At 51.5% G+C, this 25,168-nt stretch overlaps 2 protein-coding genes across 3 annotated transcripts in view; one reads left to right on the forward strand and one right to left on the reverse strand.

The window, feature by feature from the left end:
* The window catches only part of POM121C (POM121 transmembrane nucleoporin C), a 26,808-nt gene extending 15,193 nt beyond the window's left edge, over positions 1–11,615 (forward strand). Inside the window, exons 6-13 of the mRNA XM_055339634.1 lie at positions 2,954–3,045; positions 3,679–3,752; positions 4,217–4,341; positions 4,470–4,572; positions 4,835–5,011; positions 5,884–7,527; positions 8,886–9,008; positions 9,414–11,615. Of these exons, the coding sequence (XP_055195609.1) occupies positions 2,954–3,045; positions 3,679–3,752; positions 4,217–4,341; positions 4,470–4,572; positions 4,835–5,011; positions 5,884–7,527; positions 8,886–9,008; positions 9,414–9,511 (2,436 nt within the window). The 3' untranslated portion in view covers positions 9,512–11,615. The remainder of the gene's footprint in view (positions 1–2,953; positions 3,046–3,678; positions 3,753–4,216; positions 4,342–4,469; positions 4,573–4,834; positions 5,012–5,883; positions 7,528–8,885; positions 9,009–9,413) is intronic.
* Positions 11,609–23,617, reverse strand: NSUN5 (NOP2/Sun RNA methyltransferase 5). Of its 2 annotated transcripts, none has more exons than XM_055339636.1 (11): positions 23,473–23,617; positions 23,265–23,387; positions 22,372–22,546; positions 22,169–22,277; positions 13,341–13,479; positions 13,134–13,249; positions 12,628–12,806; positions 12,259–12,469; positions 12,046–12,186; positions 11,840–11,954; positions 11,609–11,733 (listed from the first exon to the last, which is right to left on the reverse strand). In XM_055339636.1, exons 1-11 carry the CDS (start codon positions 23,563–23,565, stop codon positions 11,719–11,721), a joined length of 1,416 nt encoding a protein of 471 aa, XP_055195611.1. In that variant the 5' UTR covers positions 23,566–23,617; the 3' UTR covers positions 11,609–11,718. The 2 variants fall into 2 exon arrangements, with proteins under 2 accessions (XP_055195611.1, XP_055195610.1); XM_055339635.1 differs by having other exon boundaries at positions 11,609–11,757.
* Between the last annotated feature and the right edge of the window lie 1,551 nt (positions 23,618–25,168).

Raw genomic sequence — 25,168 nt, forward strand, 5'->3', positions numbered from 1 at the left:
AAAAAAAAATGTACTGAGGTAGTGATTATCTTCAGTAATCAGTATAGGCTACAGGCCTAATATTTGATGCAAATGACAGTAGAGATCTTTGACTTAACTGTATTTTTCCAGGGGGACACTAGGAAATACCCAGATCTACAGCCATCCAAACTAGAAATTCTAGCTTTGAATTATTTCAAATAATATTTATAGTGAAATTATTACACATGTTGGATGGGGACCAGTTATTGAAAAAACGAGCTGTCCTCTAACCTCTTTGTGTACAGCATTGATCTCTCCATGTGTCTTAGAAGACTTATTTTCCAAAGTAGGAATATTTACCATTGCCTTCGGCACTTCAAACTCTAGCTTGCCTCTCTGGCCTTGTCCCCAGTTGTTCCTTTCTATGTTCTCTGTATCAGCCAGCCCAGGATATTTATTATCTTCTTGGAGCACTTGATACTTCCCTACAGCCTTCCTTTCCTTGTTCTGTTCCTGCTGTGGGATGATGTGTCCATTCTGTCATGAGCCTGTACAGCTTGTCTGTCTTCAGGAGCTTTTTGGGAAGTCATGAAAGGCTCTCAGACATCACCTCCATCCCGTACCAATTCTTCTCACCAGCTCTACATCCTGTCTCTTCTGGGGCTCCCGTGCAGAGACCTCTGTTACCTTTTGACTGTTACAGTCAATTAGTGTACTCTCTTGTCTCTTTTCCACATTGTAAATTTCTTGGTGATGGAGTGCTCTTGCTCATCTTTGCATTCTTTGTCAAGTAGAAACCTATAGTACCTCTCTAAAGTGGAAACTGAGCAAATAAAAATTGAATTATAGTGTGGAACTAAATCGACTGCTAGATACATAGATTGACAATTTATTTTTATGACTTGTTATATCTTTTGCTACCTTTTCACTTGATATGGTCATTATATTTATGTGGAGTTCCAGGACTCCCATGCTTTTCTTGAAAATGTGTGCCTTTAATTTTATGGGTTTTGTTTTGTTTTGGGATGTTTTATTTCCTGCCTGTATAGGTTTTATTTCTATTTTATGGAAATGTATGGTTGAAAACTCAGATGATACAAAGCGTGTACAATAGTTTCTTGCTGCATAGCAATACTTTTTTTTTTTATTTTTATTTATGATAGTCACACACAGAGAGAGAGAGAGAGAGAGGCAGAGACACAGGCAGAGGGAGAAGCAGGCTCCATGCTCCAGGAGCCCGACGTGGGATTCGATCCCGGGTCTCCAGGATCGCACCCTGGGCCAAAGGCAGGCGCTAAACCGCTGTGCCACCCAGGGATCCCATAGCAATACTTTTATTAAAGAGAGGTTTTTTTTTTTAAGATTTATTTATTTTAGAGGACACGTGCAAGTGGGATGAGGGGCAGAGGGAAAGCAAGAATCTCATGAAGACTCCCCACTGAGCACAGGGCTTGATCTCACAACCTTGAGATCCATGACCTGAGCCAAAACCAAGAGTTGGAATGCTCAACTGACTGAGGCACCAAGGTGCCTCTAATATGATGTAACTGGGGATCCCTGGGTGGCGCAGCGGTTTGGCGCCTGCCTTTGGCCCAGGGCGCGATCCTGGAGACCAGGGATTGAATCCCACATCGGGCTCCCGGTGCATGGGGCCTGCTTCTCCCTCTGCCAATGTCTCTGCCTCTCTCTCTCTCTCTCTCTGTGACTATCATAAATAAATAAAAATTAAAAAAATTTAAAAAAAATAATATTATGTAACTATTGCTGAATTAAGAAATCACCAGAAGCTTCTCAGTAGGAAAAGGTCTACAGTGATAGCTTAGTATTTTTGTAATTAGGCTAAAGACTTAATGCAACTGTGTACAGAGTGCTTGCTCTGTCAGTTACTTTGTTGGGAGGCTGCTTTGTGGGAGAGGAGTTTAAGAACAGAGCATCTTTGCTGTCAGGGGAATGTTGCAAAAGTCATAAATGTCATTTATGCACATTTTTTAAAAAGTTGTAGTAAAGCTAAATTAATGAAAGGAAGACTAAATTAGTTTACTGGCTTATTTTGGTTATAGTAGGATTGGGGGAGAGTGGTTGGAACAGTTTCTTAATTTTGTCAGTTCTGTAGACAATATAGAGTAAACGTGCATCATAGCTCTAAACCACTACTGAACATAACATTCCACTTAAAGTACATTGACTCCAGGATCCCTGGGTGGCGCAGCAGTTTAGCGCCTGCCTTTGGCCCAGGGCGCAATCCTGGAGACCCGGGATCGAATCCCACGTCGGGCTCCCGGTGCATGGAGCCTGCTTCTCCCTCTGCCTGTGTATCTGCCTCTCTCTCTCTCTCTCTCTCTCTCTCTCTCTCTCTCTCTCTCTGTGACTATCATTTAAAAAAAAAAAAAAGCTTGCTTAATAAACTTTAAAAAAAAAAAAAAGTACATTGACTCCTTGAACATTTATTAGTTACCTTTCCCTTACTTGTTCAGATTATTTTCCCCCATAGTTAATACTGGCAGTTTATCCCAGGAATCCAGGATTATGCCCTGAGCCGAAGGCAGATGCTCAGCCACTGAGCCACCCAGGCACCCCTAAGATTTTATATTTAAATAATCTGCACCCAACACAACCCCAAGATTAAGAGTCACATGTTCTATTGCCTGAGCCAACCAGGCACCCCATAAAGAGATGTTTAAGTCACTGAAAAGGGGATCCCTGGGTGGCGCAGCGGTTTGGCGCCTGCCTTTGGCCCAGGGCGCGATCCTGGAGACCCGGGATCGAATCCCACGTCGGGCTCCCGGGTGCATGGAGCCTGCTTCTCCCTCTGCCTGTGTCTCTGCCTCTCTCTCTCTCTGTAGCTATCATAAATAAATGAAAAAAAAAAACAATAAAATTTAAAAAAAAAAGAATAAGTCACTGAAAAGGAGACTTGATATGCAGTGCTGAACAGAACACAAAGTTATATTGTCCTGTAGGCTTGGTCATGTCACTGCTGTTTGCCTTTCAGTTTTGGAAGAGAAGTGGGCCCAGCTCATCACCATTCTCTAGCCCAGCCTCATCCCGCTCCCAGACACCAGAGAGGCCAGCAAAGAAAATCAGGTAATGAGTCCTGACTCATGCTGTAGATGAATGAGAGGGCGGGAAAGAAGAACGTATACTCGGCTCTTAGGCTTTCTGCAGCTATAATTTGGAGAGTCTGAAAAATTGCCATTGAGGACAACGAAATCCTGCCTGCACTGCTCTCCTCTCTTAATGGTCTCCTGTGCTGACCCTAGAAGCTCCCTTTCTCATCCTGCAGCTCAAGTGACCAGGGTGTGCGTGGAGGCCACGGAGGGTAGGGGGACAGAAGAAGTTACGTCAGGGGCAGAAGAGTTCACATTCTAGACTCCCAACTGACCCTCTAGGCATTGAAAGTTGACTAGAACACTGCTTTTAGGGGTCAGAAGTGTGACTGCAGCTCTCAGAGACTTGGTGGATTGTAAGTTAAGTTTTAAAGGTTATTGTTTTTGTTCCTGCTATGAGACAAAGGTTTTCCATGGCATCTGTGAACAGACTCCCTTCGTTTTGTAGGAATTTTCTTTTGATTTCTTAAATATTTTATTCTGGCATACTGTAATCTTAAATCTTGATTATTCTAGACTTTGGCCACTTGGTAGTTAGGAGGGCATAGGAAGTCACCTGTACTCTGTCAGGAGGTGTTTTTAAGCGCACTTGTGCCTCTTCTGCCTGCAGAGAAGATGAGCTTTCTCATCACTCCAGTTCTTCGACTCCATTGGCAGCAGACAAGGAGGCCCAGGGAGAAAAAGGTAGGTTGATAAGTGTGCAAGAATGTTTTGTGCTGGGAATGTTTCTGGAGGGTGTATAGACCATTGCCTCTTGGAAAACCTGCGCGGAGCATCGCTGTGTGGAGGGCCAACCAGGCCCAGAAGGAAAAGGGCTTATTAGTTCAGAGATTCGTAGTCTGGCACGGGTGGATCTACAGTGCGGCCCAACGTGCCTATGGCCTGGTGATCCGCTAAGGTAAAGGAATCTGAGCAGTCCAAGAAACAACTATCCAGTGAGCACTTAATGTCTGCATTTGGAGCAGTTACCTTTTCATACTCTCCTATCAGAAATCTTGCAAAAATTATCCAAAACCCCAGCCATGGAAGATACAACCTTTCAGAGGTACTCCGTGAAGATTCAATGTGGAAAGATCAGGTGGATAGACACACCTAGCCATTCCTGGAAGAGAAGAGGAAGTAGACAAGTCCGTCTTTTGTTTCTTTAGCTGCAGATACAACCACGTGGAAGGCACAGAACTCGTGGAGCTCCCCATCCACACCTGGCAGCTCTGGGCAGCGCAAGCGGAAGATTCAGTTGCTGCCCTCCCGGCGAGGGGCCCGGCTGACCCTGGTAGGGCTCTGTCCATCCATACCTGCCCACCCCCCCACCCCCCAGGGCAGCACTCCTAAGTTCTAGAAAAGCTAAGTATGGGTTTCTTACAGCTTCTCTGACAAGCCTCTCATCTTTCCCTCTGGCAGCCCCCACCTCCCCAGCTTGGCTATTCTATCACTGCTGAAGATCTGGATCTGGAAAAGAGAGCCTCACTGCGGTGGTTTAACAAGGCCTTGGCAGATGGGACCGGTAAGGAAGACCAGTCAGCTCCATGCTCCGGAGGGGAGTTGTTTCCTTGGGTTTTATTTGGATCCTTCTCATCTGAGAAATCCATTTGGTTCCTTGGTAGAATCAGGGGAACCGTGAGCATTGGAATTGAGGGGAGACATTTCCAGAGCTGATACTGTGTTTGGGATCCCATGGTTATGAGATCTTGTCACATGCCTTTTAGACCTGAGTGCTCTGTGATGTGTCCCCGGAGAGAACTGCCAAACACAATCTTTCTCCTTAGATACTTCCTCGAATTCTGTCACTGAGAAGCCCCCTACCACTCAGCCTTCTCTGACGTTCACCCCGCCTGCTGCTGGGACCACCACCTCCCCAGCCACCCTCCCAGCCCCAAACACCAACCCGCTGCTCGAGAGCTTGAAGAAGATGCAGAGTTCTGCTAGCCTCCCATCTTCCTCGGGTGAGTGGGAGAGCCCCCTGCAGAGTGTAGAAGGATGTGCCCCTAGGTTTCAGTCGAAGTAAAAGCAGTGTGCCTGCTGGTCTCTAGAAATCTGTGAGAGCATGATTGGCTCACCAGACGCAACCTGGTGTGCGCTCAAGAGCTTCAGAATTCTCTAATCGGGAAGCTATCAGGAAGGGGGCTGCTGTGCTTAAAGCTGGAGTCGGTAGTCTAGTTTTAGTCACATGGCTCGTGATTTGAAACGCACTTTGTGAGCTACTCTGAGCCTTGCTGTCATCCTCTGTAACATGTGAATAATGTTTAGTGAGGTGTCTCTGAAATGTAAGTGGGATCATGTGGTTACGAGGTTTTGTCTCATGCCTCTCAGATCACAGGCACAAGAGGACATTCGGTCCTTTTCTCTCTAGGGTTTCCAAGGGTCCTTGACGGCACTGCATGTGCCACACCCCTCTCTCTGCCCTTTATCACTTAGTAACTGTCAGTCATCAGACTCTCCCAGGGCCTGGGGACAGAGAGACCTCCATTTCTGGTTATATGTTTTGCACTCAACACACAGTAGGTAAATACAGTAAATCGTTCTTAGGTGAGTAAGGTACATCTCAGTGATTAACTGGACTTGAGTTTGGATGATTGGGTTTTCCTTCATCTCCACATAATTTATCCCCCAGTTTGGCCAAATCATATCCCTTTGTATCTTACGATCTTGAAGGGTAGAGCTAATGCCAGCTTGATTTTAGGGAGTAGATATGTTAAGGGTCTGTGCTATAGGTGCAGCCATGTTTGTTGACTGACACAGAAGCCCTTACACTGTGCCAGGCACATGGGGGTGCAGAATCATTGCCATCAGTACCCACTTTCTTTGTTCTTCCCAGAATCTGCTGGAGTGGCAACCACTGTGGCCCCTTCGCCTCCGAAGACACCCAGCCTGCTGCCCTCTCTCAGCTCTTCACAGTCAGGGGCCCTTCCAGGCGCCTCCTCGGACTCCAAGTCCACAGCCACTTTCTTGGGACTGACCCCTGCTGCGTCCCTGACACCAGCCACCGACACCACCAAGTCACCTCTGGCTCCTCAGGCTGAGACATCTGCCAAACCTGCAGCCCCGCCCACTCCATCCCCCTCCCCCAAGCAGAGTCTTCTGCTGGGAATGCTGAGCACCCCGCCTGCTGACCCCCCTGCGTCGACGCCCCCCACCGTGTCGTCCGCGTCCCCCATGTTCAAGCCCATCTTCATGGCCCCACCAAAAAGTGAGAATGAGGGCCCCTTGCCATCTAGCCCCTCAAAGGTCACCACCACGACCCCTTCCAGCTCTGCCCTCCTTGCACCCACCAGCAGCCCTCAGCCCTCTTTCAAGCCTATCTTCGGCAACATGGGGCCCCCGACATCCACGCCCTTGTCTCCTGCCTTCTTCAGCCAGACCGCTGCCCCAGCCACTGCTGCGAGTACCCCTCTCTTCCCCGGCCAGGCCAGTGCCACCTCAACCGTGGCTCCTGTCAGCGCAGCCAGCACTTCTATAGACTCAGCTTCAAAGCCCACGTTCAGCTTTGGCGTGAGCACTGTGACCAGCACCACCACCTCTGCTGCCCAGCCTTTCCTCTTTGGGCCCCCCCCCACCTCCGGGGCCAGCTTTAGCCCAGCCATAGGCTCCATATTCCAGTTTGGCAAGCCGCCTGTGGCACCCGTGTCGACAACAGTCACCACATTTGGCCAATCCGTCCCTGGGGCTGTGCAGACAGCCACCACCACCACTACCAGCAGCAGCAGCAGCAGCAGCACCTGCTTCAGTGGGTTCAGTGGCAGCCTCACCACCCCCGCCCCTGCCACCAGTAGCCAGCCAGCGCTGACCTTCACCACCACCACCACCCCAGCCTTCCACATTCCCTTTGGCTCAAGCACCAAGCCCACTCTCCCTTCATATCCAGGAGCCAATCCCCAGCCCACATTTGGGGCCACCGACGGGCAGCAGCAGGGTGCCACTAAGCCAGGCCTAGCCCCGAGCTTTGGCAGCTCTTTCACTTTTGGGAACACGGCAGCTGCGGCCTCAGCCGCAACCCCAGGGCCTGGCCCAGTCCAGCCCACCTTTGGCAGCCCTGCACAGGCTAGTTTTGGTGGTTTGAAGCCCACTGCCTCTGCCTTTGGCACCCCTGCTAACACCCAGCCAGCCTTTGGCAGCACCACATCTGTATTCTCCTTCGGGGCAGCCTCCACCTCTGGCTTTGGAGCGACAACCCAGACCACCAGCAGCGGGACCGGCAGCTCTATGTTTGGCAGCACAACACTGTCACCCTTCACGTTTGGGGGATCAGCTGGCCCAGCTAGCAGCGGGGGCTTTGGGATCAACGTGGCCACCCCTGGCACCTCTGGAGCCTTCAGCTTCGGCACAGGACAGAGTGGGGCTGCTGCCAGCACGACCCCTTTTGGAGGAGGCTTGAGTCAGAGCACGTTGGGCGCACCTAGTCAGAGCACACCTTTTGCCTTCAACGTGGCCAGCACACCGGAGAGCAAACCCGTGTTTGGAGGTAAGATCAGGAGTAGACCTGGTCTGCTGGACCAGATGCGGTTTTAAGTGCAGTCCCCTCTCATTCAGAGCTTCACAGTACGGCAGTGACGGGACAGATGTTTGGTAGTTAAATACACGTTCAGTTGTTAAATACAAGGTCAGGGAGGAGGAAGCGTCTGGGTAAAAAGCGGTATGTCATGAGTGGATGTGGAGGAGCTCTTCAGATAGTCAAGGAGGGCAGGCCTTTCTGAGGACATTTAAGCCAAGTCTACATCTGGGGCACAGGGGCGCTGGTGCAAAGGCCCAGGGTCAGGAGCAAACTCTAATTGACCATGAACAGAGAAAAGCGAGGTGTGGCTCAAAAGTGAAATCCACAGTGCTGTAGAGGCAGGCAGAACAGAGTTGATGGTCAGTAAAAGCGAGGATTAAATTTGGGTTTTAAATATGAAGGGAGATCCCTGTAGAATTTCAGAAGAATGAAGTGATCTTACCTGCCATGTAGAAGGTGACAAGGAGTTCTGATCCTGATAGCTTGTGTTTTAAAATCAAATGAGAGAAGATTGTGGGGAGTGGGTTGGGAAATGTGTTTACAGACAAGGGCCTCTCGAAGTAGTCATTTGGAGAATGGGAAAAAGGAACGTAAAGAACCTGGTAGTATTGCCAGAAAGTTCTCAGCACTGGAGAACTGGGGCTATGAATTTGAGATGAGGCTAGCCTGCACTGCTAGGTTTTCCTTCAGCAACATTCACACATGAGCACACGGAGGGCAGGTGTGACCCCCACTGTTGCAGCTCCAATAGGTGCTGTGGGGTCTCCCGGAGGCTAGGACAGTCCCTGGCAGTGGTGAGGGGTGACTGGGGGGGTGGGAGTGGAGGCAGACAGGAAGGCGGCAGGTCAGAGCTGGGAGCCAGGAGGCCTGAGGGCTGTTGGGAGGCAGCGGCAGGACTGGACAGTGGGGCTCTGGTGGTGAGGTCAGGGGTGTTCCCCATGTGGCCATGGGAAGGGGAGAGGACCCACAGGGGTGGGGGGATGTTTGCTGAAGGGTCAGGTTTCTGGAGGGAGGGACAGATAAACAGGGAGAGGCAGCAGAACTCAATTCATTGTCAGAGGGAAGTAACCTGGTCAAGCTGGAAAATGGTGGTCTGAGTGTCCCCCTATCCTGTGCTTTGGTGGCCTTGGGAATCCAGCGACTCTGCTCCCTAGGTGGCCAGAAGACCCCAGTGTGGGGTTTTGGCTCAGCTGTGGAAGGAAGGAAGCCAGCACAGCGGTCCAGGGCCGAGGTGCACTGTGGAGATGCCCCTCCCCCCCCAGCTTCAGTCCCTCGGCTTGGACACCCTGGGGCCTAGTCACTAGCTTTCTGTGGTCTCTTCGTTCTAGGTACCTCCACACCCACCTTTGGTCAGAACACCCCTGCCCCTGGGGTGGGCGTGTCAGGCAGTGGTCTCTCCTTTGGGGCATCCTCAACACCCACCCAAGGCTTTATTGGAGTTGGACCTTTCGGTAAGCAACAAGTCATGTCACCAGCATGCCCTGCCTCTTTCTCCAGAGAGGGAGGGGGGCTTGTAGGCTCCTGGCTCTGGGGCCTCCTGGGAAGGATCAGGCTCATAAGCACAAGAAAGATGTGGCCTGGCTGGGAGGCTACCACAGATCAGGTACGCAGTTGAGGAGGAATGTTCCCGAGCTCTGAAGAGCCAGTTAAAAATGCCTTCCTCCTCACTCATGGTCTGGGATTCTGAGTTTTTACTAGTCTCCCCCCGCCCCCCTCCTCCAAAGCAAGGGCTGCTTTTCAGTAAGCCCAGTTTAAGTACCCAGGGTTTTGCTGGCCTAACCTTGCAGAGATTGGGGTTCCTGGGGAAGAGCCCCAGGCAGCCACTTCCCTGATGAGGCCTTGTTGAATCTTTCCAGGATCGGCGGCCCCTTCCTTTTCCATTGGTGCAGGATCCAAGACCCCAGGGGCTCGGCAGCGACTGCAGGCCCGCCGGCAGCATACCCGCAAGAAATAGCCCTTGCCTTTGTCCCTGTTCCATCCCCCCGATTCCCTGCCCAACTCTGGACCTCAGCACCTGCTAGGAAGAGCCTCTGGAGCTTCTAGTTCCATAAAGCAACCTCCCCCAGATCTCTGGCTTCTGCCAGTGGGAGGCAGCGGCAGCCCTGGCAGCCATCTGGCTCCTGGAGGAAGAAGCCTCAGGCCCTGGGGGTGGCAGTGGGGGTGGGGGGCGGTGGCCTGCTACCTGTACTTGAACAGCTCCGGTGAAGCTGGAGAGAACTAAAGAACATCTGTACATATCGTCCACCTCCTTCCCTGACTCTTGTCTGGCGTTATGAGCGTAGTCAGGCAGTCTCCCCTCCCGCCTACGCCCCTCCTGAAGCCAGCTTGGCAGGGGCCAGGGGGTGGGAGGCGTCTCTGGCACAGCCCAGGCCCTGGCTGCCAGAAGTTGGGGAGCTGGGTTGGCCCTGCATCTTTACCTTGCTTGGCTTGCCTATAAAAGTGTTTCTCCTTGGGTCCCATTAGGGGACCGGCTTCCCCGTTTCTTGCTGCTTTGTCCCTCACTGGTTCCTTGCAGGATCTACCCCTTTTTAAATGACCTTGAATCTAGCTTTGCCTTGGAGACCCCAGTGGGTGCTGCTCCTGCCGTTCCACTTCCTCCTGCCAAGTCCAAGTCAATGTTTTTTCCCCAACCCTCTGCCAGTTTGGCCCCTAAAAGCTTGGTGGCGCAAGACTGTTAGCCTGGCAGCTGCAGGGGAGATACCTCGCTCGGGCGTGGGGGGGGGGGCTCTAGGAGCAGACAGGACACCCCCTACCCCCCTGCTGTTGAGCTGCCTCCTCGCCCACCTTCCCCGCTGGCCTCCGCGGGACGCATCCGCCTCTCCTCCCCAGGGTTGTATGTTTAAAGCCTTGTCCTGTGTTCCTGTCTGATGCTCATGTCTATTGCTCTTTGAATCGAGTTTGGAGGAAGAATTGAATTGTATGAGTGGCGGCATGTTGGTAGTGCCGGACTTAACTGTTTCAAGTTTCTGGGGCCTCGCTAATTGAATGTGGAAAGTAGCACCACTTTATGGCTACACGTGCTGACTCCTGGATTTTCAAATGGTGTTTTGACTTTAAGGGCTGGCAGCCCAAGAGGATGGGGCCAAGGGGAAGCAAAGATCTCTTCCCTCCACTGTTTCCCTCCCACTCACCTGACCCGACCCCAGCACCTGTTAGAAAACCAAAATTAAGGAACCACACTTCAGAATTCTTCAGGTTCCCCCAACCCCCAACAGAGTCTCCCCTCTTCTCCTTTGTTCCCTGATCACAAACCCTGGGCCCAAGAGCCTTGCTGCCATGCCCATCCTCTTTGGGAGAAGTATGAATGCGTGTGTCTAAATTAAAAGAAAAAAATATTTAAACATTTTTTAACAAAATAAAAATTTATTTTTGTATTTAAGCTAAATTGCCTTTTAAATTCCTTCAAGCTTGGTTCACTGAGGTGGTTAAGTATAAATGCTATTGACTAGGAATTAGCTGTATAGTTAAGTTATGCCTGTGTGAAGAGGAGGCTCAGATGCTGTCCTAGGCAGCTTTCCTGAGGGGCCAGAGCTCCCTCGGGACACACAATAGAAAATGTAATTCTTATTTTATAAATAATGTGATGTAGATGTAACTAGTTCCCCCTCACCCCCATGACTGAGGTTGAGTGCTGTGGCAGGGGACTGTCCCTCCTCACCCCTGGGGAAGAGGGGGTGGCCTGAACCTCCAGTCCTGTGTACCTGTTGGGGGTGGGGGCAGCAGGCCCCGGGCCTAGAAACCAAGTTTCCACAGATACCTGACAGAAGGTAGGTCCTCTTGGTTTGAGTGCTTAGAGCTAGTTTACCTCAGTTCCGCAGGCAGGACCGCGGGTCCGGGAGCCCCAGGGAGAGGGTGTCCCTGCGCAGCCTGAGTGAGGGTGTGGGTGGGTGTGTGGGTGTGTACGCGTACGTGCACTGGACGGGAACAGGAGACTGGGACTTTCCATGACAAAGACTTAATTCCTGTGAGTCTAGTTGGAATTTTTAGTATGAATGTGAGATTTTTCTCCTTGCTTATGTCATTAAGAATAAAAAAAAAAAAAACTGTGATCTACCATAGACCATGTCCTGCCTTTTATTTTTGTGGGCAGAATTCTCTCACCAGCAAGAACAGGGGCCCAGAGGACAAGGAAATCCACACTCTCCGGCTGGAGAACTAGGGTTACCACTTTCCTTCCTAAGGCAATAAAAACAATAGAACCTTTCAAAAAACTGCTGGCTGAGCTGTGGGGAGGACCAGGGTCTTCCTTCCTTCCCACCCAAGGCAGCAGAGCTCAGGAGACCTGCTCTGTGGGGGGCAGTGTGCGAGGGGCCACAGTCCGGCGTGGTCTCCTTTTGTTCCGTGGGGCTGCGCTGAGAGTGAGTTCTGGTGCCGATGCTTCAGCCTGGAGGACTGAGCTAAGAAGGAAAGTACCTAAGTCAGATGCATCCTGGTCCTCTGGCACCTTCCATGCAGCCCACCCCCCACCCCCCCCACTCCCCCACTCACCTTGGAACCTCTACCCGTTCCAGTACCGCAACAAAGAAGCCACCAGTGAGCGTGGTCTCGGGGGAGGCCCGGAGGCAGTGTTCAGCCCCTGGGAAACTGCTGAGGCCTCGGTGGGGCCAGGAGGGTAGGACGGGAGCCAGCCTATGGAGAACAGAGGAACTCTGGGTAAAAGCCAGCAGGCCCCTTCCCCAGGACCCGGTGGATCCCTGCTACCTGAAGGTCCCTGGGTTCTGCTGCAGGGCATCCTGCACCACATCTTCATTCTCCTCTTGGCAGAGGGAACATGTGGAGTACACCAGACGCTGCAGGGAGGGGAAGGTGAGCGCGTGGCGCAGTGCTCGCTGCTGGAACCCGGCTAGGGCCTGCAGGCGTGCTTTGCTAGGAGTGCCTGCCCCGGGCTCCTCCAGCTGTCTGGTTGGCATTCCTAAGGACAAAGTGTGTCACCTGTAGACTGCCTCGTTCTGCATCGAGATCCCTGCTTCGCAGGTGAGAACATCTGCTTGGGGTCACCAGGTGAGGAGTCAGAACTAATGCCAACCCCAGAGCTGCAGGTCCTTCAACTATACTTTGTCCCCATCTCACCTGAGCCACTACAAGAAGGATCCAGTAAGATATACTGGACTTGACGGTAGCGCTGGTCAGAGGGTGAGACTGCCAGGAAGTCTTCCTGAGCCAGCTCACAGCATGAGACTCCAGCCCGGGCCAGCAGGGTAGCCATGGACGCCAGTCGCCCAGCATCCAGGTCAAAGGCAAAGATCCTCCTGAGGAAGAGGGGAAAGCCGGAACAAATCCTGGGGCACCTAAGGGCCGAAAGATCTGACCGAGAATACGTCCACTCGGGACCCAGAAAAGAAGGGACAATGTCTAGAGACCTGACCTGGGGATTCTGCGCCCAGGGCCGATGGATTCCTATCTCCCACCTGCTACCCACTGGGAAGCTGAGCTGAGGGCACCACCACCAACTGCTCTAGGTCCAGATGGAATTCCTTAAAGGAACATCCTTTTCAGCCTCATGACCCACTGGAACAGAGTTCCTGATTTCCAAGTATAGGATCCCCCACCCCCTCCTGGGTGACCATGGCACTCACCCTTGGTTCTTGAGAAAAGCGGCCAAGTGACTGGTCTTGTTGCCAGGGGCAGCACAGGCATCGATGACGTGGGAGCCTGGGGGTGGGGCCAGCAGCATGGCTGGGAGACAGCTGGCCTGGTGGCAGAGCACAGGGCTGGGGCAGTGACTGGGGTGGGGCGGTGGGCGCCAACTCCCACTCTCTCCCCTTCCCGTCCACCTGCCCTACCTTGTCTTGTAGAATGAGGTGACCGGCCTGGTACAGTGGGTGGTCATGAAGATCTGTCTGGGTCGGAAACACCAGCAATTCTGGCAATAAGGGGTCCAGAAGAAAGCACTTCCCTTTGAGGGCCCGTAGGTCCTCGAGGCTGCCAGAGAAGGAGAAGCACTGAACACTGAGTTCCTCCTGCTGAGCACCAGGCTGGACCTTTTACAGGGGCTCCTCCCCTGACAGGCTAGGGTACAAGCCACACTCCTGAACTCGGGGAAGGAGCATGGGGCACTGCGCCTGGCCCATGGCGAACGGGTCCCCAAGCCAGCCAGGGGCAGAGCAGAAGCCACAGCCACTCCCGTATCACTCTGGCCTCCAGGCAACACGCCACAAGAGATGGGGAGTGGGAGGGGGCAGAGGGGACTCCCTAGAGCTGTCAGAGACCAAGGAGGTGGTGGAGCCAGGGAAACACTGGCAGTGGGCCTGGGACGGAAGCGGGGGCCAGGACACAAGGACCAGCCAAGGAATGGTTTGCAAGATTTTCGGCATGGGGGATCACTCTACAGCCAACTGTGGTTGAAGTCTGGAAATGGGGAGACCGGCTCAGAAGTTTCATCTGCCAACAATGACAGAGAATAGCAGGCAGGGTCCGGGAGGACAGAAAGATAGTGGACATGCTTGAGAAGGCACTATGGGCAGGGTGGACATGCCGCAAAGGACTCAGCTGCTGGCCTGGCCACACGGCTGCGGGATGGCAGTGCCATCCCTTAGCTGAAGATGGGGGATGCTGGAGGTGCAAAGTGCAGGGATGCCACCGCTTCCGCCAACCAATCCATACGTGGCGCCACATTGACAAAATCAAAGATCCTGATCGTCCCATCTGACGAGATTCAACCCCCATCCGTGATAAAAACTCAACAAAGCAGGTGTGGAGGGTATACACCCCAACATAATGCAGGCCATATGCGAAAAGCCCACAGCTAACATCCTCAGGGCTGAAAGCTAGAAGCTCTTCCTCTAGGGTCAAGAACAAGACAAGGACACCCCTCTTGTCCCTTTTACTCAACATCAACAGAGCCTAATCAGCAAATCACACAAGAAAAAGAAACGAGGCATCCAAACCGGAAAGAAGTGAAACCATCTGCAGATGACATATGTAAAAAACCCTAAAAATTCCAACCAGAAAACCATTAGAACTTTTAAACAGATTTAGTAAAGTGGCAGCATACAAAATCCATATATGAGCATCTGTTGTTTCCATACACTGATGAACTGTGTACTGGGGGAGGTCACAGAGAAGATGCAGCCACTGCTGGGAGCAGAACCTGGGCGATCAGGCCCCGCACCCGTTTGGCAGGGGCATCCTGCTTGGCTCCCCGCTCCCAGAGGCTGCCCAAGGAGGCTGCCCCAGGACATAGCCTCAGCAAAGTGATACAGTGTAGAGACCAGCTGGAGCACATGACCCTGAATCCATGAAGGCCTCTCCAGAAACTCCCAAGATTCTGACAGGTGGACGTGGAGACGTCTCGCTGCACCCAAGATAAGCCTCACAGGTAAGTCCCATTGCTTAGGAAACCTGCTGCCTACCCATGTGGGGTGGCCTGCCTTTCTTGGTTGCTCCCTTCACTCCACGTACGGGGACCAATTTCAGATCACACCCAGGAAGCTCCTGAGTTTGCAAACCAACGGGTGACCAGCCTGGAGACCCAGGAAAGGGCTTAGGAAAGAGGCATCTACCGGGATGGTCTCCAGTTGGCCAGCAACAGTGACCTCTCTATGTGGGGAGGGGTGGCCCATATGTCAGATGCTCATCGACTGCTGTGTGGGTATGGGGACACCCCAAAAGCATGGGCTGCTTTAATGCACTTGTTTGAGAAACTGCACAGATCACACGGTGGCAAAGCGAACTGCTGGAGAAGTAAGGAGGGAGAAAGAGATGGGCTTGGGCTGCCTTTGTGACAGGCAGCCACGCGGATGCACCCCAGGGCAGTGGACCCCAATACAAGGAGAAGCAAAAGCAGCAAGAACAACCCTGGCCAGTAGGGTGGCCCCTAGTGAGGGAGTCCCCTCCCTCTGGGCTTACTGGCAGAGCTGCTGAGTTCCAGCAGGCCAGGGAACACACTGGGGTGCAGCTGCAGCAGCAGTGGGCCACAGGGCAATGGCTTCTCCCTGACTGCACAGGAGGCAGAGAAAATGAGCCACCTGGCCACACAGCCTGCCCTCCGGCTGGGGCTGCATGGCACTTACATGGAGTTCAAGATACTTGTGTCCTTAGATACTGGATTATTCTAGCCCACAGGGAGACTTGGCCCAATAAGGGGGACCTTCCTAGTCATGTGGGACCCTGGGAATCTAGAGGAGAACAATGGATTCTTAGGGAGTTGGGAATGAGAAGAGCCCTCTGCACTTCAGTCTCTGAAGACCATGACAGGGCCACATCAGGGCAGGAAGGAAAGCCAGCATTCTCCATCCTGCCCCCAACTCCAGGTACAGGGTGCTCACATCAACGCTGAGTCTGCTCGTACAAGATATTTAGGGTGCTAAGGGAAAGACCCGGGACCAAGAGGAGAAATCAAAAAGCCAAAACGCTATCCCAATAGACTGTAGAGGGTCTAGAGAAAGTAACCTGGAAGCACACAGGATTTGACCTCATTGCTATAAGACCCCCACCAGAACAGAGGTCAACTTGCGGAAAACCTTAAGACTCAATGATTCCAGTCAAGGATGTCCCTTGACTCTCCCCTGCCTGAGAGTGTGGGGGTCTCTATCCACTTCCAGGGAACACACTGGGCCCTGGTATCCCACCAGGTCAAACAGCTGGGTGAATTCTAGCCAGAGTTAAACCAGTGCAGAGGGGAAGGCCAACTGGGAACCTGGGAGCCTGCCACCCCCTCCCAGACGGAGTGTCAAATGATACAAACCACACAGGGTCGGAGGAGAAACCATCTAAGAGCAGCTTGGAGTGCCCTGCCCCCAGCCCTTCCAACACCCAATACAGCTGACAGAAGAGCCAGCAGGCTCCCGGCAGGTGACAGCAGGACACCCTAAATTAATCCAGGTAGCCCCCACCCTTGTGCATGTGGCTGTGCCCAACACTGCCACCATCCGAGACACTTTAGACATGGTACTAGGAGGGAACCATGCTGTGCTAGTCTCAGCGAATGTCTTTTTCAGTAGAGAGACAAGCTCAATCTGCCTTCACATGAGAGGAGCAACGATGGACCTTTCAAGTGTTCCTCTGAGGTTCCCTGCACAACCCCACTGTGTGTCACAGAATGGCGGCCGGAGGCCTGCCCCTGTGTCCTTCTCACACAGGAGAATGGGCCCATTGCATTCACACTATAACGTAGATGTGTGAAGATGTGTCTCTGTGGCAGGCCATCCTGCAGGCCCTGCTGAAGCATCTGTGGAAGGCTGGGTGGTGAACCCACAGAACTCAAGGCCCAGGCACTGCCATAATGTTTGGGAAGTCAATTCATCGGCTAAGATACACCTCATCCCAGACGCTGGGATGGATAAGCTGCACGTGTGTCCAGCTCCTGAGAATGTGAAAGAAGTGTTCAAGCCTTGGTAGGAGTTTTGGGGTCTGGAGGACTCATACTCCCCACCTGGCACACAGCGCCTCTGCCTCTTAAACCAGTTGATAAAGAAAGGGCACGTGCTGGAGTGGGGACCAGGGAGCAAAACACCTTTGAGAAGGCAAAATGCTAGGGAACAGATGAAAGCTCTGGCCGTCTCCTAGGTTGGGCAGCAACTGGAATTCAAGGTCTCTGTGACTCTGGAAGGTGTGGGTTGCACATTGTGGCAGAGATGACAGAAGGGGAGAGTGCCCCCAAGACACTGTCCCAGGTCCAGGAAACAGAAACCAGATACCCCACCCCCACTACACCCCCCACTAAGGGGCAAAAGTTTCTAGTCGTATGCACCACACTCCTCCAGGCAAAGCCTCTCAGGGAGAAACATGGTGCGGCAGCCATGGCTGAACTGAGAGCATTCTGGCCAGTGATGGCTCATGAGCCCTGGCCCTTAACCCTCCTCTACACTGTGGGCTGCTGTGAGGGGATCAACCCTGCAGCTTGGACAGTGGGAAGCTGAAGGGTGGGCCACAAATAAGCCCCTGTGGGGTCAGGATACATGAAAAGAGTGCAGGTTCACCTGCAAGAGGCCAAGGCAGTCCTCACTGTGTTCCACATCCTGGCTCCTAAGCCACTGATTCCTCCTGGCTGCCGAGAAGCTGATGCCCTGGCTCAGGTACGAGCCCCAGCACCTCACCTTTAGGCAGACAGCTAACTGGGTGTATAGGAAGCATGCCCACCGTGGCACCCGGGTGGGAGAGCACACTGCCAAGGAAGCCAGACCGCCCTTGAAATACAGCGATTTGGTGAATTCTGTAACATGCCTTGTGTGTTCTAAATCACGCCCAAGGCAACTACCAAAGGTGTCTGGGGCTGTCCTCCTGAGTTCCCAACCAGTAAGAAATGGGCAAAGTGACTAGACTGACCCCTCCCTGCAAGTAAGGGTTGTGAGCATGCCCTGGTGTGTGTGGTCATGGCACTGGGCGCAACCTGAGCTCTGCCCTGCTGCCATCAGGAGACTAAAAAAAGCCCAAGTACTGTGTGCAGGTACTCTCCTCAACCAGACAGAATTTGGGGGTCACATTTCATAGGTCCTGATGTGCAGTGGGGCAGAAGAACACAATATGGAGGATCCATCACCACTAAAACCTGTAAGCAGCAGGGCTGGAAGACAGGAAAGGATGTGAGAGCACACTGTGGTACTGCCAGGTGAAAAGCACCGTAGCCGTAGCCGTAGCCGGGTGGACCAAGAACTGTCCCTGGCTTTCATCCATCTGAATGACCCACCAGCGGGGCCTGCTGCTCCCACACAGACCCGCCTGGGAATCCCTGCTGAGACGCCTCCCCGCACCAGGAAGGGAAGAGCCACTGCCCTCTTCCTGTAGGCCTACATGCTGCTGAGAACACCAGGGGCTCCACCACACCTGCAAAAGGAGTCATCTACTGAAACGCGTGCTCGGAAGGCCCCACACTGGGGGGAAGCTACTGCAGCTCCTCTGGGATCCTGCTGTCCTGCCGCAGGCAGCACCTGTGGAACTGCACTACCCCTGGATGGGCACACACCACTGGGGGAGGAGGGGAGCAGTCTGGCATATTTCGCCCCCATCTCCTCATGCCTGACCCAGATGCCTCCCCGGCCAGTACATGTAGCCTGCACAACCTGGTCCAGAAACTGAAGCTGCCAGCCTCCCTCCCTGAGGCCAAATGGGCACACTATCTTCTGCTGATCCCATCACCTGGTGCTTCTGTTCCTGCCCCGGGACTGGAGAACATTAAAGCACATCAGAAGCCCTTACTAAACTCATTTGGCACAGTGTGAGTGGCAGTTGACAAAGCCTGCCTTACCAACCACTGAAATGTCTCTAATGACAAAAGTTGTCCTCAGAAACAGGATGGCCTTGGACATGATTACTGCCTCACAAGGAAGCCCTGGTGCCTTTGTCCAAACACAGTGTTGTCTGTTTGTACCTCATGAGTCTGCTCACGTACATCTTTATTAAATCACATAAGGACACAAGTGAATGCCCTGAGTGATCTCACCTCCAGGCTAGGTGATATTAATGCAATGGTTTGGATCCTGGGGTTCTTAGAGAAAGAAGTTACCACTGGTTTAAGGAATTATGGTCTTTTTTTTTTTTTTTAAGATTTTATTTGAGAGAGGGAGGGAGAGAACACAAGCAGCAGAGGGGGAGGGGCAGAGGAAGACCGCTGAGCAGGGAGATGGACTTGGCGTTTGTTTTGTTTTTTTTTTTTTTTTTATAATTTTTATTTATTTATGATAGGCACACAGTGAGAGAGAGAGAGAGGCAGAGACACAGGCAGAGGGAGAAGCAGGCTCCATGCACCAGGAGCCTGATGTGGGATTCGATCCCGGGTCTCCAGGATCATGCCCTGGGCCAAAGGCAGACGCCAAACCGCTGCGCCACCCAGGATCCCTGGACTTGGCGTTTGATCCCAGGATCCTGGGACCATGACCTGAACCAAAGGGAGGTGCTCAGCTGACTGAGTCACCCAGGCACCCCAGAGAATTAGTGTCTTAATCTGTTTTCTCTTGCATGTGTCTCAACTGCTACTGTGGCATCTGCCTCCAGTGCCACCAGACAACTCCCAAAGGAGCCACCTCCAAGCTAGTGAAACCCCTGCTGACCGCTTGAGACACAAGCAGAAAACAGGGTCATGTGGAATTTAAAGAGCAGGGTTAGAGTGCTGGGGGACGTCATTGGGAGGATGGACCAGCTGTTGATGCAGGAGCTGCACCCTGGCACATAAAGGTTCTGAATAGCCAGAGCAATCTTGAGAAAGAACAAAGCTAGAGGTCTCACAATTGCTAATTTCAAGCAAGATTACAAAGCTACAGAAATCAAAACAGTATTGGTACTGGCATAAAAACAGACACACAGATCAATGAAACAGAACAGAGCGCCCAGAAATAAACCCACACTTATATCATCAATTAATTTATGACAAAGGAGCCAACGGAAAAAACAGCCTCTTCGATAATGGCGTTGGGAAGATTGAAGACACGCACAGAAGAATGAAAATGGGGCCCCCTCTCACATCACACACAAAAATTAACTCCAAATGGATTAAAGACCTAAATATGACCTCTGAAATCAGAAACCTCCTGGAAGAAAACATGGGCAGTGAGCTCCCTGACATCAGTCTTAGCAATGATTTTTTGGATCCAACTCCAAACAAAAAGCAAAAGCGAAAGTAAACAGGAGAATGTATCAAACTAAAAAGCTTCTGAACACAAGAGACCATCAACAAAATGAAAAGGCAACCTACAGAATAGATGCAAATATTTACATATCACGTATCTGGATTAGGAGTTAACATTTAAAATATATAATGACTCCTATAACTCAATGGCCAAAAAAAAAGTGATTGAAAACACTTGCAAAGGGTCTAAACAGACAGTTTTCCAAAGACAGAGAGATGACCAACAGCACAAAAAGGTGCTAAACACCATTAGTCATCAGAGAAATGCAAATCAAAACCTCAATGAGATCTCACCGCACATCTGTTTGAATGGCTATTACCAAAAAGACAAGAAATAACAAGTGTTGTCGAGGATGTGGGAAAAAGGGAACCCTCTTACACTGCTGGTGGGAACATAAATTGGCGCAGCCACTGTAGAAAATAGTATAGAGGTTCATCAAAAATTAAAAACAGAACTACCATATGATCCAGCAATTCCATTTCTAGGTATTTATGCAAGGAAGAGGAAAACACTAATTCAAAAAGATATCTGCACTCTGTTTACTGCAGATTTATAATCGCCAAGACATTAAACAACCTAAATGTCAACCGTTAGATGGAGAATACGTAACTATATATACACGTATGTGTGTATGTACATGCATCTATACACCCACAAGAATTTTATTCAGCCAAAAGAAGAAAATACTGCCATTTGCGATCACATGGATGGACCCTGAGAGTAGTATGCTAAGTGAAATAAATCAGGGAAAGAAAATACTGTATGTTCTCATTTATATGTGGAAACTCTTTTTTTTTTAATATTTTAAGAAATTTATTTATTTATTTATGATAGTCACACAGAGAGAGAGAGAGAGGCAGAGACATAGGCAGAGGGAGAAGCAGGCTCCATACACTGGGAGCCTGACGTGGGATTCGATCCCGGGTCTCCAGGATCGCGCCCTGGGCCAAAGGCAGGCGCTAAACCGCTGCGCCACCCAGGGATCCCCATATGTGGAAACTCTTTAAAAACAAAAAACAATTCATAAATACAGAGAACAGATCTGTGATTACGGGGGGGAGGGGGTTGCAAAAAGGCATAAAGGTGGTCAAAAGGTATAAATTTCCAGTTATAAAATACATTAAGTCCCAGGAATCTAATGTACTGCATGGTAAGTATAATAAATACTGTACTACATATTTGAAAGACACTAAGGAATCTTAAAAGTTCTCATCACAAGGAAAGGCACCTGGGTGGCTCAGTCAGTTAGGCATCCAACTCTTGACAGAGGCTCAGATCTTGATCTCAGTGAGATAGAGCCCTGAGCAAGGCTCCGAGCTGGGTATGAAGCCTGCACGAGGTATTCTCTCTCTCCTTCTCCCTCTGGCCCTCCCACCCCTAAAAAAAAAAAAGTTTTCATCATAAGAAAAAAAAACTTTCTGTAACTATAAGTGGTGACAAATATTAACTAGACTTATTGTGGCTATTATTTTGGAATATACACACATATCATTACACTGTCTACCTGAAACTAACACTACATGTCAATTTTACCTCAAGGATACAAAAAAATGCTGCAAAGTAATCCAGTAATGCATGTTTAAGCACACTGTTTTGGAAGGATTTCTCTTAAATCTTGAATTTTGGGTAAACATGGTTTAACAATTAAAAAAGAAGGTGGTGCAGAAATCAGATTAATTTAGTCTGACACACACTGTAGCTTTGGTGTCTGTGGAACACTGAGATGAACCTGAGGGTGGGAAGAAATCTAAACTGGGAGACACCAATCAGACGAGAAACAGGAGTCAGAGCAAGAGAAACGGAGGGATACATTAGAAGAACATAGGATGGAACTCCCAGGAGAATCAGTGCTAAGGGATGGAGGAAGCCAGGCTTTGGAGGAGGGAGAAACTGCTGGAAAAATCTGAGAAAACCAGAGTGCAGTCACAACCACTCCTCTTTCTTCCCCCATCCCTGTTCCCCAGTGCGCCCAGGCAGCCCAAAGCCCACGCCCCACCGCCCCCCCCCACCCCCCAGAGAAGGGCAGCCAGGCAGGGTTCTCAGCTCACCTAGAAGCCTGACCCTGGTAAGAGAAACCTTGCCTCTTGAAATAATCAATTGCATCGTCGGAGCTGGTCTTGAGAGTGTTCACACGCACAAAGCGAGGCACCTGGGAGGCTAGGAAGCAATCAGCAGTGAGTGGACAGGAGCAAGGCCCTCTCCTCTGAGGGCCTGAGAGCCGGCGCCCTCAACACAACTCCTTACAGCTCACCTGCGCCAGGCCTGGATCCCACCTGCAACAGGTCCTCGTTGCGGCTCACACGTCGCTGAACCTTGAGCCGGGCCAACTCCGCCTTCAGCCTTGCCTGGTGCCGGTCCAGCAAAGGTTTCCATCGGCCCCCGCCCCCTCTAAAGCCTCTTCCCAGCAACAACTCATACACTAGGACCTGGAGACGGGGAAAGAAAGAGAAAACGCGAAGCATTAATGTTCTGGAATTCCACAGTGTTGGATGAAACTGGAAGCGCCATCCAGGCAGTGACACGTAAAAGTGAGGTGTTCTGCCCAAGACCACACAAGCGATTAAAGACACAGCGGGGACCTGACCCCTGTGCCCTACTTTCCTGTCCCGCTCCGGCTGCGGCTGCGGCTCCGGCTCCCGCTCCCGCTCCCGCTCCCCAGGGCTGCTCACCAGCGGAGCGCCGGGTCCCAACCCTCCTCCTTGCCCACATCACCCTTCGGCTCGAGCCAGAGTCCCCGCCGTGGCTACTTAGCACTTTTTTTTTTTTTAAGATTTTATTTATTTATTCATGAGAGACAGAGACAGAGAGAGGCAGAGACACAGGCAGGGGGAGAAGCAGGCTCCACGCAGGGAGCCCCACGTGGGTCTCAATCCCGGGTCTCCAGGATCACACCCCGGCCTGAAGGCGCGCTAAGCTGCTGGGCACCCAGGCTGCCCTACTTAGCACTTCTGTTCTTCACCTTCCACACTTAGGCTCAAAGTTACAGCATTTCCACCCCCCCCTCAAACAACGACCCGGCTACAGCCCGCTCATCCTCCTTTCACGCGGGCGACGTGCTGACGTCAGGCGCCGAGACCAGGTCCGGAGGGACTCGCAGCCCGGCCTCGCCCCCCGCCGCCCCCCCCCCACGCCCAGCCCCGCTACCTTGGCCAGGTGCGGCCGCAGCTTCTTCTCGGCGCGGAGGAGGCCGGCGCTGGCGATCACGGCGTCCAGCACCGCGGAGTAGCGCTGCGTCTCGCACACCAGCGCGTACAGCTGCTTCACGTTCTGCGCGCGGCGGAGAGAACTTCGGCTGAGGCGGGGGCCCGACCCGGCTGGCCCCCCGCCCGGCTCGAACCCCGAACCCCGCTACCTGGAAGCTGCTGGCGTACACCAGCCCCTTGATGGAGCCCCGTCGGCTCTCCACGTTTGCCAGCACAGACGCCGCCGTCGCGTACAGCGCCATGCTTCGATCCCACGCGCCTTTACGGCTCTGTCGCGAAGCACGCCTGCCTCGGCATCGCCCCGCGCGCCGCACTTCCGGGGTCAAAGGGCACAGGGCGCGCGGGCCCTTCCTCCCGGGGCTCCCGGGGTCCGTGTGAGGTGGAGGGATGGGAGCCTGGGAGCGCGTTAACCTCGCTTTTCGTGCCTCTTCTCCTTTCTCCCCGTCTTTGCCAGTCTGATAGGCAATGGAATTTTACTGCTGTTTTAAATTCTGTTATCGAGGTTAACTATTTTCCTGTTTATTGATCTTTTGTATTGTTCGTGGGTTTTGGTCACTCTTCTACCATCTCGTGGTGCCCTTTGTATATTGATGTATATACTCGTCCTGGGTCTATTTTTTTCTAGTTTACTATTGCTTTTTAATGTGGTTTATAGTTTGGGACACTTTTTCATTTTTAGTTTCTGCCTTTGGTGTCACGCCTGGAAACCCCTTCTTTACACCTTTACAAGGTAGCAATCACCGTGGCTTCGTTTTTTTCACACTTAAATCTTTAACCCATTTAGAAATCAGCTGGGCACATGAGTGACGCAGAGCTCGGTTTCCAAATGGCTGGCTTTTCATGCATTGCAGTCATTCATTTATAGCAAAGTTTCCCCAGCCTGGCCTCTGGGAGAACAGGGATTTTGTGGGATTTGCCTTTGTCCCCAGCTCCCGTGTGGTTACTGGTACACATTAAGTTGATTAAATAAATCCAGTTAATGTGTATCCCAAGCGCTCAAGTAGACAGGCCTCCATGGACCAGTTCTCTGTATTGCCAACAGCACGTCAGCAAGTTATTTTGCAGGATAGTCTAGCAAAATTGCTGAGTTGTTTAAAGGTTTAACCCGGTCCTGTGGGCCTAGGTTGGTTAATTGTGATCTGTGAGTGGAAACCCCCCACCTGCAGCTGAATATCCTCTATTTCATTTACTTCATAGCACCCATTCCATATGTAGTTAGGATTTATTCTCTAGCTGAATCCAGGAGGGCAAATCCTGTTTGGCACCCATCTATCCCTACCTCCTAAACCAGTGTTCTTCTCACAGTGAGGGACCTTGTATCTGTTGCATGAGTGAAGGAGTGAATGGAGCATAAACTGATGTGGACAGCTGGACAGCCAGCTGTGCCAGTTAACCCATCCTAAAACAATCTTAATGCCCACTCCTTCAGGTGAGTGGTTAAGAAGTGCACCAATATTAATAAGGTCCATAATTGATTCACATTTCCTTGGCTTTTACCTTTTTTTCTGTCCTTCAGTCTCATCTAGGACACATTAAACTCCGTCATGTCTCCTTGGCAACTCTTGGCTGTGACAATTTCTCAGGCTTTCCTGATTTTTTATGACCTTGATAGTTTTGAGGACTATCCTGGTAAGCATTTTGTAGAATGTCTCTCAAATTGGGATTTGGCGGATTTTGTTTTCCTCATGATCAGACTGGAGTTACAGGTTTTGCAAGACTACAAGTAAAGTACCATCCTCATCGGATCACATCAAGGGCATATTGTATCAACATGACCTTCGCCATTGATGTTACCCTTGATCACCTGGCTAAGGTAGAGTTCTTCATACTTCACTGTAAACTAGT

Source organism: Nyctereutes procyonoides, unplaced genomic scaffold (assembly GCF_905146905.1).
Source record: "Nyctereutes procyonoides isolate TBG_1078 unplaced genomic scaffold, NYPRO_anot_genome, whole genome shotgun sequence".
NCBI classification, from domain to species: domain Eukaryota; kingdom Metazoa; phylum Chordata; class Mammalia; order Carnivora; family Canidae; genus Nyctereutes; species Nyctereutes procyonoides.

Coding starts and splice junctions, on each gene's coding strand:
- NSUN5 (XM_055339635.1), bottom strand. CDS start 23,565: ATGGCGCTGTACGCGACGGCGGCGTCTGTGCTGGCAAACGTGGAGAGC. Junction 12,807..13,133: donor GCTTTTCTCAAGAACCAAGG/GTGAGTGCCATG, acceptor CCTCTTCCTCAG/GAGGATCTTTGCCTTTGACC. Junction 11,955..12,045: donor GAACGGGTAGAGGTTCCAAG/GTGAGTGGGGGA, acceptor TTTCCTTCTTAG/CTCAGTCCTCCAGGCTGAAG.